Here is a 15,226-nt window from a genome sequence, read left to right as displayed (position 1 = left end):
GCAAAGCACTTCAGAACCACAAAAAGGCTGCTTCAGATGTTTCCAAACCCAAAATAAATCTATCAGAGTATCAAAAAAGCTTAACAGACCTAGCTAGCATGTGCGTACCAAAGGAGACAGACACTCTGTAGGACGCCCCAGTGGAGTCCTCAATTTTTAGCACCTCTTGCATGGAAGTAATCGGTGCTGCCACCAGTGCTTCCTCCCGAGTGTCCACAGAGGCAGAGGACTTGTCCCCACTATCAAAGGAAAACAGGGGATGCAACCTCAGGGCCTGCAGAAACTGCAGGGTGAAGGTGATGACAAGGAACGCTTCCTGCTCATTTTGCACCTGAATGCCGCCTCCACCTGGGAGACAAACGACTGCAGGAAAACCAATAGTTAATCTGGGGGGACAGAAAAACCCCAAAGAACCCATGGCCTTTGATAGGGGATCAGTGGGGGACTTGCATCTGAGGCCCCATAATGACAACCCAGCCAGGCAATGCACTGCTACAAGACAGGACCCCCAAGGTTGAAGAAAACTACCCCCAGGCTGATAGTAACAGAAAGAAAGAGAGAGAGAGATCCCCCCATGGGAAGACTCACCACCTGAAGGGTCGACATGCAGAGCCGTGAATGCTGCCTGTTGATTCCATTCCACATGAGAGTGGCACCTGTGGATGCCAACCTGAATGTGCCTTAGAAACACATCCACCGAAGCGCGGGGGGGCTGTTCACCAGGGTATCACTGTGGCACAGACTGTAGGCGCCTGGTCATATGTGCCCCTGCGGGATGTTTAACTCGATGACCACTCCGGTCAAGGATGGGGCTGTCACAGCCATGCTTGTTGGCCATACTGGGGTGACGACTACATCTAGATTTTCCAGCCTTTCACCTAGCCCAGCTGTTGCCCAGTGTCCTACTCCTGTAGGTGGTGCTATAAAACCGTTTGGTCAAATTTATAAAGACAGACTGTCTGTAAATGAACGTAAGAGATAGGATTGTGCACATGTGTGTGTAGGATGCAATCTCTTTCAAGCAAATATCCAGTCAGTGAACCTCAGTTCTTTGCCAGAGAGTGTAGCATTTATTGGATCCCAACAACAGATGACATGACCAACAGAGTATAAACAAATTAATATCATACCAGATTTCTTCAGAGTCCCATTCAAAATGCTCATTGCTCCTCTATCATAACATAGATAGCATATGGGCATGCCACATATTCAGCATATACAGTATGTCCAAGTTATGTATGCCCTATGTGTCCTTCATACATGCAATAATGTATATTATATCCTAGATCATTTCTTATCTTAAACTCTCCCAGCTATCAAATCTTCCTTTGATATACAATATAATACCAGATACTTAAGCTGGCCATACATGGATCAACATTTGGCTGTTTCAGTGATGAATTTCAATTGACAGCCACACTATTTGATTTTCCCCTCTCGAACATTGATATGAGCTATAGCAGGCAGCGCTGATCACTGTATTCTGTGCCTTTCTGCTGTCAAAATACAATAGCTCAGAGGGGAGGATTCCCCCATCCACACACATGCTGGTTGAACAAAGAAAAAATATTACTTATCTATGGGCTGCTTAACCCTGGAGGGGTTTCTGATCGATTGACCAAACACATTTGATCTTGTTGATGAACAGGATGAAAAGACCCTATCTGCAGTTAATGAAAATAACAATTAAGGCAAGTTATAGTGTTTACAACCCTTGTTTCTTACAACAGTGATTACCAGCTCCCAATTTGAATAGAATAGGCAAATAGTCTGTTAGTTCTATTCTACCAGTCCTGAGGATTCACTTTTTAATGCGTAAATGGGCCTATTATCTGTTAATACATGTACATTCAGGAACACACACACTCCCAGGACTGCCTATCCTGATTGACTGAGGCAGAAGTGGGAGCCATTGGCTCTTGCTGCTTTCAATCACATCCAATGAGCCAATGAGGAGACAGAGGGTGCGTGGCTGAGTGGGGTGAATGAACACATGGAGCAGCGGCTGAGGAATGCGCATGCTGGCAGCAAGCTGCTTACTGTGAGGACAACCGACAGGAGGGAGGGGCCAGGAGTGTCGGCGGAGGACCCAAGAAGAGGGCTGCTCTGTACAAAACCACTGCACATAGCAGGTAAGTATAACATGTTTGTTTGATTTTTAATTAAGCCTTTAGAATAACTTTCAGTAACCATGGCCAAGCCTTTTCTAACTTTTACTGCATTTCATTGGAGGTAAGCGAAGATTATCTGCAGCAAAGATCAATTTCTATAATTATCCCATCAGGAATCTAAATGGTCACAGGTACAGTACATGACACATCCAATTTTACAGGCACAATCACATTTTGTCTGTCTTTCCAACATTCAGTAAAAAATATTAACAAAAGCGGTTTCAAAAATGTAGCTTTAAAATACTCACCCTTCACCAACAGCAGTTTCTTAGCTGTCGCCATTACATTTGGTAACTGCCATGCATTTTATTAAGTAAAGGACAACAACCATGGACATGAAAAGTAAATTTTATTAAACATGTTTACATAACATGAGTTGGAAGTTTATTTAAAAGCACAGGGGGGTGTTAAGACAAGTGGTCAAAATAGAAAGATACTACCCAATTATAATTTATTCGTTTTGGCCACTAAGACAGTACATAATCTATTAGTGCACCAGTGCTTCAGTTCTTCCTGCTCAGCAGGTCAAGCAGTAACCTATTGTTGCCCTACAGAAATATGGGCATAATGGTTTCAGCCTGTATAATAACAATAAATAGTTCACTTGGTGCAGGCAGTATGTCTATGAATCAAAACCTAGTGTGTACACAATTTCTACATGTGTTACAAGCCCCACAGTAGGAATCTACACCAAAATATTTATCAGAAGGAATTTGGTCCGTACTACATTACGTTTCCATAGGGTAAAAAATAATGTCCATCTATAGGCATTTAGCACCAGACTAACACAACTAGTCTGGTAAAAACCTGCAAAATGTCTATAAGAAAAATGGATGGCTTAGAGTTCTTGATTATGTCATCAGAATTACGGGCAAACTGTACAAGTACATGCAACATACAAGCTGGCCTATGTGGAACTAACACACATTATTGAATTACCTTTTTTGTCTCTTCATTTTTTTTTTTTTACAAAACGTGCATGCAGCTCTGAATTACTCTATGTCATGCTGCTCTACTTGTGTGATCACAAAATTGAATGGCGCAAAAAAGGTGGGGTGGGGGTCATACCAATGCACCTGCACAGTCTGCAGCTCTTAGCACATGTACAGAATTCACAAGGGGTTTCAAGGCCGAGAATGGACAAAGTCACTGCTAACTGAAATCGAGGAGGGTGGGGTTGATTTTCTAGTCCCAAAAAAGTAAAATATTTTGCGTTAAAAAATCAAGCGTTGTGCTTGCATCAATCTCAAACAAATGTAAACGAAAATCTGATAAAAATATTAGTAAGTGCAGAATATTTCTACTGGAATTTCCAGTGAATTTTTAAACAGCTCATACCATGCTCTACCCAGGACAGACAAGGGTGTCTAAAGTGACACATATCATAGAGGCCTGAGTACAGCTCAAAGTGTCATATGCTCATTTCCACCATTGCTTGGTAATCCTGGATGTCAAATATACATTGTTTTCTTTGACACAAAAATAAGTACAGCTACTAGCTGATGGCAAACAAAACAGCACAGACAAAACATTATTTGTAAATGCCAAAGTCATAAAATCTCTTGCATCAACCTCAGCATTGGTTGCAGATAGAATTCTTCAAACCTCTCCCATGCTTAAAAAACAACAGAAATAAAACAGAAAATATCATAATCTGTACCGCAATCCAAAAGTTACAAAATAAAAGTGGAATATTTTTTCATATATACTATATATTATATCCTCTATTTTTAGTTAGTTTTTTTTTTTTGAAAAGAATATTTTTAAGCAATCATTTATTCCACAGACTGTAAAACAAAAAATAACACAAACAAGTTGGCTTTTTTTTATCAATCAGCATTTTGGACAATGAAAAATTGGCAACCTGGTCATGTGATATAAAGAAAGCCGTTGCATTCATACTGATTTTTGTAGTGTTATTCAATTTCTGTAAGAACAAAGATGCATTTTGTAACACCTAGACAGGGAGTTTGTGGCATGCAACTGCTGCACTGCAGCGTCTGCATATCAATTCCTAGTCCTGGTGCCAGAATGCGGGAGTTTAGTGCAGACAATTGCTGTGCTCCAATCAAATTGCAGCATGCAGTATAATACATAAAATACATCTGTGGCTCCAAGTTGTGTAACACTACATGAAAAAAGCAAGGTCATTAATAATAGAACAGCACTACATAGCAGTGCTTCTCAAAGTCACTGTCAGTATTTCAGGCAGCAGGGAATATTACACAGAATTGTAGCCATTATCACTTCTGTAATGCTCAGCTTTCACAAAATCAATAAAAAGGACAAAAAGCGTTATGTGAGAATTATCACAAATGCTTTTTTTATGAAACTGGCAGATTAACACATCATATAAAAAAAATAATGGAATTAACAAGTATAAAATAGGTGGAAATACCAATATGATAACACTGCTTATGGTCTGTAAAAATGTATCACAAACATTTCTAACAGAGTGAAAGCTTCCAGTTTGAATTTAATGTCACCCTTACTATGCCACTGAGCATGTGTGATTTCCAATAGTGCTGAACTGTATGTTCATTTACAGTACTCATATTCTTGTTTCTCTCTGCCAATATAAGATCTTTTTGGATCACTACTACAGGCAAAAAAAAATGATTGTCTGTCTCCAGCAATGCTTTTGATCGTGTAAATATACCACTCTGAATCTTTTATCGGGCATTAACATCGTGATTACATTAGGCTATACTGCCTTCCAGTTCATTAAGACCTAATGGAAGGAGGCCCTGTTGAACTTTCAAGAGATGACTGGGAAGCCCTGCGAGTTAGGGGTGTCAGTGTTGGATCCACTAATGACGAAGGCGGAAACAACTTGTACCATCCAATCACCACACTGGACAAATCAAGTTCTTCCAAGAGAATCTGTGCAACACCCATGAAGGATTTGTGATCCATTCGACCATAGTCTCCCCAGACAATTACCTAGGAAAAAAAAAATAAAGTTGAAAACACAGACTGTAGTAATATATGGCTGTGTTCCTTTTTGTTCTCTTTGTTTGCTTCTTTTGTGTGAAATACCTCATGATCCTGCCAGTCCATATATTTTCTTATTTTGAACTGACCACACTAGGCATGAAAGCACATCTGTTCAAGTGTGATCAGCTTGCTTCTTTGCATTCTATTTGGGAGTACAAACTGCTTATTTCTCAGAATTCTGCACAGCTCTTCACTGGGAAGATCAATGTTCTGCTATTTCTCTGCCTCCTGCTAACATTCCCTCCTGCTCTGTTCATTACAGTGTATTTCCGCCTCTGCATTCAACACATAACTGTGCCTGTGCTCTATTCAAGCTGCTGTTGCCACCCCCCATCGTTACAAGGAGTCACCTCTTTAATCTCCATATGCAGCTGAGAGCAAGATCATACAATCATTCATGTACATATAACAAGTAATAAAATCGGCATATCACCAAACCAAGTATGATGTTTCCAACCAACAAGATGGCCGTTGTATCCCATGTGATGATGTCACAAGCTGTAGGTCCACCCAACACGCTTCATCACCAATGGTTGGAAACATCATACTTGGTTTGGTGATATGCTGATTTTAATACTTGTTATATGTACATGCATTACTTTGAATAAATAGTCTGGTACATTGGTCTGCTACACTATGAGATGGTTTTCTGTCCTTGGGTTGTCGTCTTTGGAGATTAGTCCTTTCCATTACGCTGAATTGTTTTGTAAATCTATGGAAGTCAGTTCTCGAAGAAATACTTGTGAAGAGTCCATCTTTGATGTTCATTTTGGTTCTATACAGCACTGTTTGACCATTCCTTTTTAAGGGGGGTCAATACATTCTGGTAAGAGGCAATGTGTTTGGGCTGGTGAAGGTTTTCTTCCTATATCCATCATCCTATGAGTACTAATAACCACAGAGCAGGCTATTAAGGCTCTACGGGTGGTCTCTGTCACATTCTTTCCAGCTGAATTACACCACTTACCTGTGAATGGGACCTTATATTTTATCTTTCAGAATCTTACTCCAATAGGATTGAAATGTTATAGAGATTTAAATATTAGTAGCGCTGCACCACCTTTTATATGTTCATTATATTGTATCCTGCAAAATTGTGCTAGCTACTTGATTAGATCTTTTTATGATTTTATGAGTTTTTAGCCCGAGCGCAATTATTTTTTGCTGTTTAATCCTGCATTAGAGTATCTACACTTTGGAAGGAGCAACAGAGACACTTTTGGACAGCAACATTGTCAGTCTGGGTGAGGAGAGTAATGTTAGAAGTACAAACGGATTTAGATACACTAAACAACTTAAAGCCAAACTCCACATTTTTAAGCAGTTACAGCAACAGTCTTGTTCATTTTGCTATAAAGGTTTTACGTAAATAAATGCTGATCATTGTAAGCACCCCTGTCAGTGGTATGTGGTTGGTATTAACCTTCTAACTGCCACATCTGCAGCACAGCTTGGCATGATCACCAGATGAAAATAAAAAAGAAAGCCTAAAAAGAAAACGAATGCAGCCACCATATCTAAGAATTTGTAAGTTGCAATATAACAAATGTTAATTTTTGGGTTTAATGCCGCTTTAATGTATCATTGGTCACCAATCTTTTTTATAGACCTAATTTACCTAATCTAATATGTTCTGGGAGCCATAGTGTTAGCTTTGGAAAACTGCTTTAAGGTGCCGTTGTGTAAGTACATCTGTTTGATGAAAAGGCTGAAAAACTGTGAAAAGATTCAAAAATACAAATTCACCAAGACAAATATGAAATTCTTTTAAAGTTCCTATTTACTTTTAAAAGTAATATTTATTTTAGAATATTTTAATATTTTCTGACTGAGTGACATTTAAAAAGCAAATACAAAATCATTTGGGAAAATATTGTTTTAAAACATATGAATATGAATCGTTTGGGAAAATATTATTTTAAACAGAGAAAAAATATGGTAATAAAACTAATCAAATACTGACATTATTTTATTCCTGTAGGTTTTCTGGGGGAAACTGCCAATTTTTTGGTGATTATTAGAGAAAATTTTATTTATCCCTTGTTATGTATTCCAAATTGATTGTAAAGAAAGAATTCTCCTTCACAGTATTTTATGTCTTTATGGGGCCAGTTTACTAGAGATAAATACCGAACATATCTTTTAGGTAAAATAACTATTTATCTCAGAAGCAGGCAATTCACTAAGTTAATAAATACATGCATCGCTTTTTTTAATATTTTGCAGTATTTAGCACGTTTTGAACCTTATTTTATTGCAGACTGGACCTTCAGCTGCAGTGGGAAAAAAATATTCCTGCTCAGGGATACTGGCTTGTCAGGGAGCTGACATCCTAATGTGCAGTGATTCATCATTGCCTAGCTCATTCAGCTGTCAGCCAAGGATTCCGGGTTGATAGCTGGATGTGAACAAAGGAGCAGGGATAGTGGAGGTGACATGGGGGTTCCCCCACAATCCATACCAGGCGTTTTGGGTCTGGTATGAATTTTAAGGAGGGCCCAATGCCAACAAAACAAATGAAAATAAGTATTTGGAAAGGCCTATCCAAATTCCATACCAAACTCTTATTCAAACATGCAGTCTGGAAGGCCATTTAAATTCACAAAAGAAAACAAAAGGTAACCTAGAAATATAGACACCCTAATGTTTGACATGTCCTTTATTATGAGAAAAAAAAAACATGCCTGCTGAGACATGTCTGATCCCATTGCTTCCTTTCTGCTGAATTACATCTCTGAGTCACAGCCACTAAACTTGGTCATTGACCACATATAGACAAATCCTGGAGCTGCATTTTTATTTCTTCTGGTGGGTCAGTGGGCACTAATAAGGAACTGCATAACGGGACTACATGATGGTGGATGTTTTTTTTAACTGTGTACATTTTTTTCTGAATGAGTAGGGATGCTAGGTACTAGGTGTTAGAGGGCTGCCCTCATTGTTAAAGAGGGATCCCAGATTCTCATAGGCCCACTGCCCACGGACCCACTGGGCCAGGGTTGTGGGGAAGAGGCCCTTGTTCTCATCAACATGGAGACAAGGTGCTTTGCCAAGGGGGTACTTGTCCTGGCAAGGTACCCCCTGGCATGTTGAGGGCATATGACCTAGTATGATTCAGGAGGATTAGAAGAAGGTCACATGTTCATACCCTCGACCCCGGCCTGCCAGTCTGCATGCTCAGATAAGGGTCTGGTATGGAAATTGGGGGCCTCATGTTGTTTTTTTTGCCAATATAACCCCCTTAATTTGCATACCAGACTCAAAGGGACTGGTATGTATTGTGGGAGAAATTCCACCCCATCTGTCATCGTCATCCCTTTGTTTACATTCACCTGTCAGCCAGGAAGGGATAAGTTACTGGTTGTTAGGAGGCCAGCGTGTGCCAGCTCTATTGTGTACATTCATTAAATTGCGAGTGGTTCGACCAGAGGATAATATATATATATATATATAAATAACAGTAAAACTAGTGAATTGACTCTTTATATATTGTATGCAAAATGTTATATAAAACAATAATTACGATAAGCATTAGTAAATTGACCACTGTTTATTATTTATAGTCCCTGTTTTTATTACAGTACTGTGAAAGAAGTACATAAATCAGTAAAAATAAAGGATATTATCACTGTTTAAAAGGGTAATTGTTTATATGACAGGATAAACAAATTATCTGCTATTATACACTAGAAGAGGAGGAAAAAACCTTTGGCTGCATAGTTGTCTAGATACATGTCTTACATCTAAACTATAACTGATGAAGATACTTGATCTGTTCTTGACTCTTCCTGAAGTATGATATCAGCATACTGTCCATGGAAGTCACTGTACAATTTTGGTGAGTAACAGGTGGTAATCTGTACAATGCCTTCCTTCTCCACTTACTGTATAAAAAGCCTAAACAAGTTTTGAACGTGAATGGAGCTATAGTGTTCATTACATTACATAAGCAAGTTTCCAAGGTATTACCTTTTTACATGTAAATTATTCAATACATATTCTATATAACCACAAGGATGCTCAGAGTTCAATGCATGCACCTTCTTTTCACCTGCCTATAATTTAAAATTTGCAAAATAGCATCACGCTGTTATGGGTGTTGGTTCTGGTCCCCGAAACAGAAATTATGGAAGCTGGTTGCTGTTTTCCAAATTAAATTGATTTGCAGATTCATATAGTATATTCCATAGATTTATTTTAATTCTAAGCGTTTTTTCTTAATGAAGCAAACACAGTCAGCACATATTAGTGAAGAGTAATGGAGAGTCTTCAGCTATCAAGATACTGAGACTTCTAAGGGTATTATTGACAGCTTTACCTGAAGCACCTTTCCATGGGGATTTTCTTCAAAAACCAAGGTCTGTTGATAAAGGGGATCAAGGGTTTTTCGTGCAATTCTGGTCTTCTTCTTGGCTATACATGCTCCATTTTCTAAAACATACACCTTGACATATGGAGCTAGAAAAGAAAGTTAGCGTGTTAAACAACATTTTTAAAGGGGTACAGTATGAAAGCTAATATATACACTGCTCAAAAAAATTAAAGGAACACTTTGAAAACACATCAGATCTCAATGGGGAAAAATATCATGCTGGATATCTATACTGATATGGACTGGGTAATGTGTTAGAAACGTAAGGATGCCCCATTGTTTGATGGAAATGAAAATTATCAACCTACAGAGGACTGAATTCAAAGACACACTGAAAGCAAAGTGAAAAAATGATGCAGCAGGCTAGTCCATTTTGCTGAAATTTCATTGCAGCAACTCAAAATGGTACTCAGTAGTTTGTATGGCCCCCACGTGCTTGTATTCATGCCTGAAAAAGTCAGGGAATGCTCCTAATGAGATGACGGATGGTGTCCTGGGGTATTTCCTCCCAGATCTGGACCAGGGCATCACTGAGCTCCTGGACAATCTGAGGTGCAACCTGGTGGCATTGGATGGAACAAAACAGGATATCCTAAAGATGTTCTATTGGATTCAGGTCAGGCGAGCGTAGGGAACATTCAATGGTATCAATTCTTTCATCGTCCAGGAACTGCCTGCATATTCTCTCCACATGAGGCCGGGCATTGTCGTGCACCAGGAGGAACCCAGGACCCACTGCACCAGCATAGGGTCTGACAATGGGTCCAAGGATTTCATCCTGATACCTAATGGTAGTCAGGGTGACATTGTCTAACCTGTAGAGGTCTGTCCGTCCCTCCATGGATATGCCTCCCCAGACCTTCACTGATCCACCACCTATGGCCCTGTCCAGTTCTCCTAGAGTAATTGCCTCCTGGAATCTCCTCCATGCTCTTGAGACTGTGCTGGGAGACACAGCATACCTTCTGACAATGGCACGTATTGATGTGCCAACCTGGAGGAGTTGGACTGCCTGTGCAACCTCTGTAGGGTCGTGGTATCGCCTAATGCTACAAGTAGTGACACTGACCCTAGCCAGATGCAAAACTAGTGAGTAACAGTCAGAAAAGATGAGTAGGGGAAAAATGTCAGTGGCCTCCACATGTAAAACCATTCCTGTTTTAGGGTTCTGCTATTTAACTGATTACAGCAATATCCCAGGAGTTTAATTGACTTGATGCTATACTCTGATTAAAAAGTGTTCCCTTAAAATTTTTTGAGCAGTGTATATACAGTATATATATATATATATATTATTTATGTATTTATCTATTTAAATAATGACACTTTATGTCACACCTTCCAAGACTGTGCTGAGCTGACTAATATTTTAAAAATAAGATTTCATACCATGGAATATTTATATGTATTTGATACAGGTTTACACTGCTAAACATATTTTAAACATGTCAATTTCTGTGATAGGCATCCTCACCATCCTACAGCGAAGGACAGAAAATGGAAAAGACAGGCCAACATGTTATTGGAATGAGTTGGAATTGTTTGATGGTACATGCAGGCAACTCTAGCTGCTTGCACCTCCTTCACTGCTGGTTTATAGCTCTCCTAAGCCCTATTAAAGACTTGGTTTCCTTATGATGATAGCCAACAAGCCTGAAATAACTTTGCACAATGTTGTATAAATGGTTCTGTAATGTTGGTTTGTGTTTGTGGTATAAATCTTCGGTTCTGGATGTACAACTGGCCCAAGTACATATAGGAATGATTTGTGTGGCCCTGCTTACTGTTTTTAATGTGGAACAAATATCTTAAACCTTAGCTTTGTGATGAAAGTGATGACATGGAAATACCATCTGTTTTCAGTAGTCTCTGACATGCATTAAAATACATAAAAGATGAAGCGGGCTTGAGGAGAGTCAGTGCCGGGTCCCTTCTCCCCATACCACCTTCTCCTTGTGCTGCAGCATGGAGGAGCGGCACTTGCTAGGATTGCCGCCCACTCTTTTCCCTCCCTATTGGTTACAGCAAGGTGACCAATCAGAGAGGCACAGGGGAGGATCATGGGTCATGTAGTGATTCATTCAACCAGGTGTGCCCGAGGGGCTGAGGGTGATCTTGGAGTCGAGGCGCAGAACAACGAACCCAAAATTACCAAGTGGCTCCTTCAGTGGTAGCGCTACAAAGGAATAAAGCCTACCTGTTCAGGATTGCATTTTTTCATCCAAGTGGAGCTGAGCTATACCAGTTCACCCCATTACCTTAGGTAAGTACTCTGGTTATCAAGGAACCTTTTTGTTTTCCTTTTTGTAACTCAGAAGAGGTTGTCACAAACAAGCTTAATGTGCTGTAACTCAGAAGAGGTTGTCACAAACAAGCTTAATATGCTATACAAAGCCTGTTTTAACAGTTACAGTAAATGCTGGCTGTGCTGTTTGTTGTAGAAGTGATATGGTTGGCTGTAACAGAGTGTAAAACATAATAAACATTTGTTCTGTTTTTTCATTGTTTTCTATGTGCATGTTAGAGAGGATATGCCAGCAAATCTCCTAATCAGAGATACAAAGATACAAAAACTTGAGTTTCCTGAAAGGAAACTTCCTAATGTTAGGACCATGAAAGAAAAAAAACCAGAGAAATGACCCCATGATATTGTCACAACTATCACCCATTGGTTTATAAATTCATTTAATTCATAAGGGCTATTGTGGCTGTTAAGTACATGTCTCTCAGGAGCTGCTTTGTTGGTTCTTTCTCTTTTGTATTTTAGGCTAAAAGTTGTCTGCTGTTGCTAAGAGGATTTAGTTCAGCTACTGGGCAGATCTTCAGTCAGCTGAGTGTTAGATTGGTGACAAATCTTTTGGAAGGAAACAGCTGGCCAGTGAGTGTAACCTTGCATTTAAAAATCCTCTCCTGTCACTGAGTGGTCTTGACATTGACCTCAGGTCTGTCATCTGAACTCAAGTCTGGATTATCTCCAGGCTTCCTTTTGGATCCTTTGTCCTGCTTCCAGCCATGAATGGATAATCTACTTTCGGGAACTACTTCAAATGGCTAATATCTCTGGTGGAAGAACTAGGTCAGAAAAGTTTATTTTTACTTTTCCTCTTAGTTTTCACTGGTGACAGCGGTGTCATCATGTACATCTTTGAGCCCTGTACCTGTAGTTTTCCTCTCATTCCTGAATTACCAGTACCCTGTATACTGAGTAGTAGCCTACCTGAAGTCAGTCAGGGAACTTTTCATCAATCTGCATGCAGACCAGGAGGAAATTCATTAACAGCATCAGGACATCATCTGCCACCAGGGAGGATCAAGGCATTGTGGTACTGCGTGGTCAAAATTTCTCCTGCAAGTTGGCATGGATCACCAGGCAGATGTGGAAGATTGTGAGGTTGGACCAGAAGTGCCTGATCTGAGTGTTGCATCACAGCTAGGACTGGGTGGCCATTAGGTCTTGTCAGGGACCAGAAAAGGAGAACCAATGACTGGAAATGTCAGCATGTAGGCCAAAAAGGGAGAAGCTACCATGCAAGAATACACAGACAAAGGAGGCCCTACTCTTAATCAGATGCCCACATTACCAGTGTTCCTGCCACTGTGAGTGAGGCAGGCAGCGGGTTTGAAACTGTTAGTCAGATCTGACATCAAATTTACTTTTTGTCCATTTTCTCCTTTTGACCAGGAGCTTGTAACTCCCTGCTCTTCCAGTCTGATGGTTAATGCAAAATATCATGTCCCTTTTGGCTGCTGAAACACAATTCTTGCACCACATTTGAGTTCCTAGATGTGTTAATAGATTCCGCCAGGATGGAGTTTTGGAGTCATGCAAAAGACAATAAGGCTGATTTACTAAAACTGGAGAGTGAAAAATCTGGTGCAGCTGTGCATGGCAGCCAATCAGCTTTTAACTTCTGCTTGTTCTATTAAGCTTTGACAAAAAGAAACCTGAAGCTGACTGGTTATTATGCAGAGCTGCACCAGATTTTTCATTCTACGGTTTTACCAAATCAACTCCTATGTATCTTTTAAGAGCCACCTAATGTTTAATGCTTTTAGAAACTAGTGTACTGTTCATGTTATTCAGTTGTTCTTGGGCTTTTGGCATTACGCATTATGCCTATGGGCAGAATTTTCTCTAGTAGGCTGGTGCTTCTTATCTTGGGCCTTAAATTCCCTGATTTTCATGTTGGATTTGCTAGGAGGTAAAAGAGAATCTGCTGGTTTGGGCACAAAGTTATTTCTATTTAAGACGTTAGCTCTATATGGTGGAATTTGTTTTAGATAAGAAATTTCAAGTTGATTGAAGTGTAATCTATTGGATTTGATAATCTGCGGTCTGGCAAATAGTGTTCAGAGTTTGACAGATTATTGTATTTACATTGGTGTCATTAAGAGTAGTGCTGGTTTGGAGCTCTATTCTGTTGTTGTGGCTGTGGCACTTTGGAACACGCCTTTCAGCAACAGGAGAATCAAATTGGTGAATGTTACGTTTTTATGCAATTATCTGTTGTTGATATTATTGTCCCCTGTCTTCATTAAAGATTTAGGTTAAAGTATTTTAAGGGTAGAATTTAATAGCAGATGCCCTGTTTTGCCAGGTTTCCAGTGTATCAGGATACCAGTTACCTCAGCAGACAGCAAAGGACTACAATGTCCATAATACCAGTTCCTTTGCAGTTATTTCTGATACAATATTAAATTGCTAAACAAACAGCATTATTTATGCTGTATATATACCAGTTACACCTTCTTTTGAGGGGTCTACATAAATATTTTGACCTTTATATGAAATGTATGAAAGTGGTTGATTCCATGCTCATTCATCAAAACCGTTAACAGTTTTGTATAACAGGTATATTTAGAAATATACACAATGCCTTTGCATATAATTCTCCCTTTTGGTCAAGCAGTTCCTGAAAGGACTTCAGAAGCAGTGTTTACATGCACAACATGTCATGTGACAATTGTCTTCTGCATATAAAACACTTTAAAACTGCCTTCCCACTTTGTTCAGCCTGGTTAGTTGAGGTAAGTTAACTTGCTAGATAGAACAGGTTGCATTTTCTTTGGTAGGTCAGGGCTAGGGTATGTAGTTACCATTTCATGCCTAAGGCCATTCACATTGCCCATTTAAAGCTAATTCTGCTTTTTTTAACAATTCTCAAGGCTTCCCATTTTTTCTGTAGCATGTTGAGGGATCTCCTTTATCATAATTTAATTTTAGTTAAAATCTGTCCTTAAAAGATGTTTATGGTGCAGGATATGCAGATGCTACTTTCTTTGTATTTATTACACATGTCCCCCCCCCCCCCCACCCCTTTTATCATTTAAAAAAAAATAGCATGGATAGTCAGGTATTCATATGTTTTCTGGTTGCAAAGGATCTTATTTTTCTTCCTGCTGAAATTCAATTTCTCTTGAAGGGTATAGGGGTTAACATCTGGTTGACCACATACCCTATTTGATTTGGGCAGGTTCAAAATCTTGGACCTTCTAAATAAAATGAAAACTGTTCTGTCCGCAAGTAAGTTGTCATCAACTTCTATTGTTTTCTATGAACTTGTGCAACATTATTTTGTGGTTTTCTAACTATGGGCTTTACTTCATGGTAAAGTTATAATGAAATGTGATTTGATTAATGTGCTGATCTATCTTAGTATTGATGACTCTATTGTGATTGTTCTCT

At 39.4% G+C, this 15,226-nt stretch overlaps 1 protein-coding gene across 25 annotated transcripts in view; it reads right to left on the bottom strand.

Moving 5' to 3' along the window:
* Nucleotides 1–2,503: 2,503 nt before the first annotated feature.
* RIMS1 (regulating synaptic membrane exocytosis 1) overlaps nucleotides 2,504–15,226 on the bottom strand; it is a 438,679-nt gene continuing 425,956 nt past the window's right edge. For all 25 annotated transcript variants that reach the window (XM_089681365.1, XM_089681367.1, XM_089681368.1 and 22 more), the window contains 2 exons: nucleotides 9,487–9,626; nucleotides 2,504–5,114 (listed from right to left, as the gene is read on the bottom strand). In XM_089681365.1, the coding sequence (XP_089537491.1) occupies nucleotides 4,896–5,114; nucleotides 9,487–9,626 (359 nt within the window). In that variant the 3' untranslated portion in view covers nucleotides 2,504–4,895. The remainder of the gene's footprint in view (nucleotides 5,115–9,486; nucleotides 9,627–15,226) is intronic.

Source organism: Staurois parvus, unplaced genomic scaffold, assembly GCF_062004578.1.
Source record: "Staurois parvus isolate SC_StPar_1 unplaced genomic scaffold, SC_StPar_1.0 ptg000264l, whole genome shotgun sequence".
Classification (NCBI taxonomy): Eukaryota; Metazoa; Chordata; class Amphibia; order Anura; family Ranidae; genus Staurois; species Staurois parvus.
The sequence above is the reverse complement of the archived record's forward strand: the minus strand, read 5'-3'. Positions and strand labels throughout refer to the sequence as shown.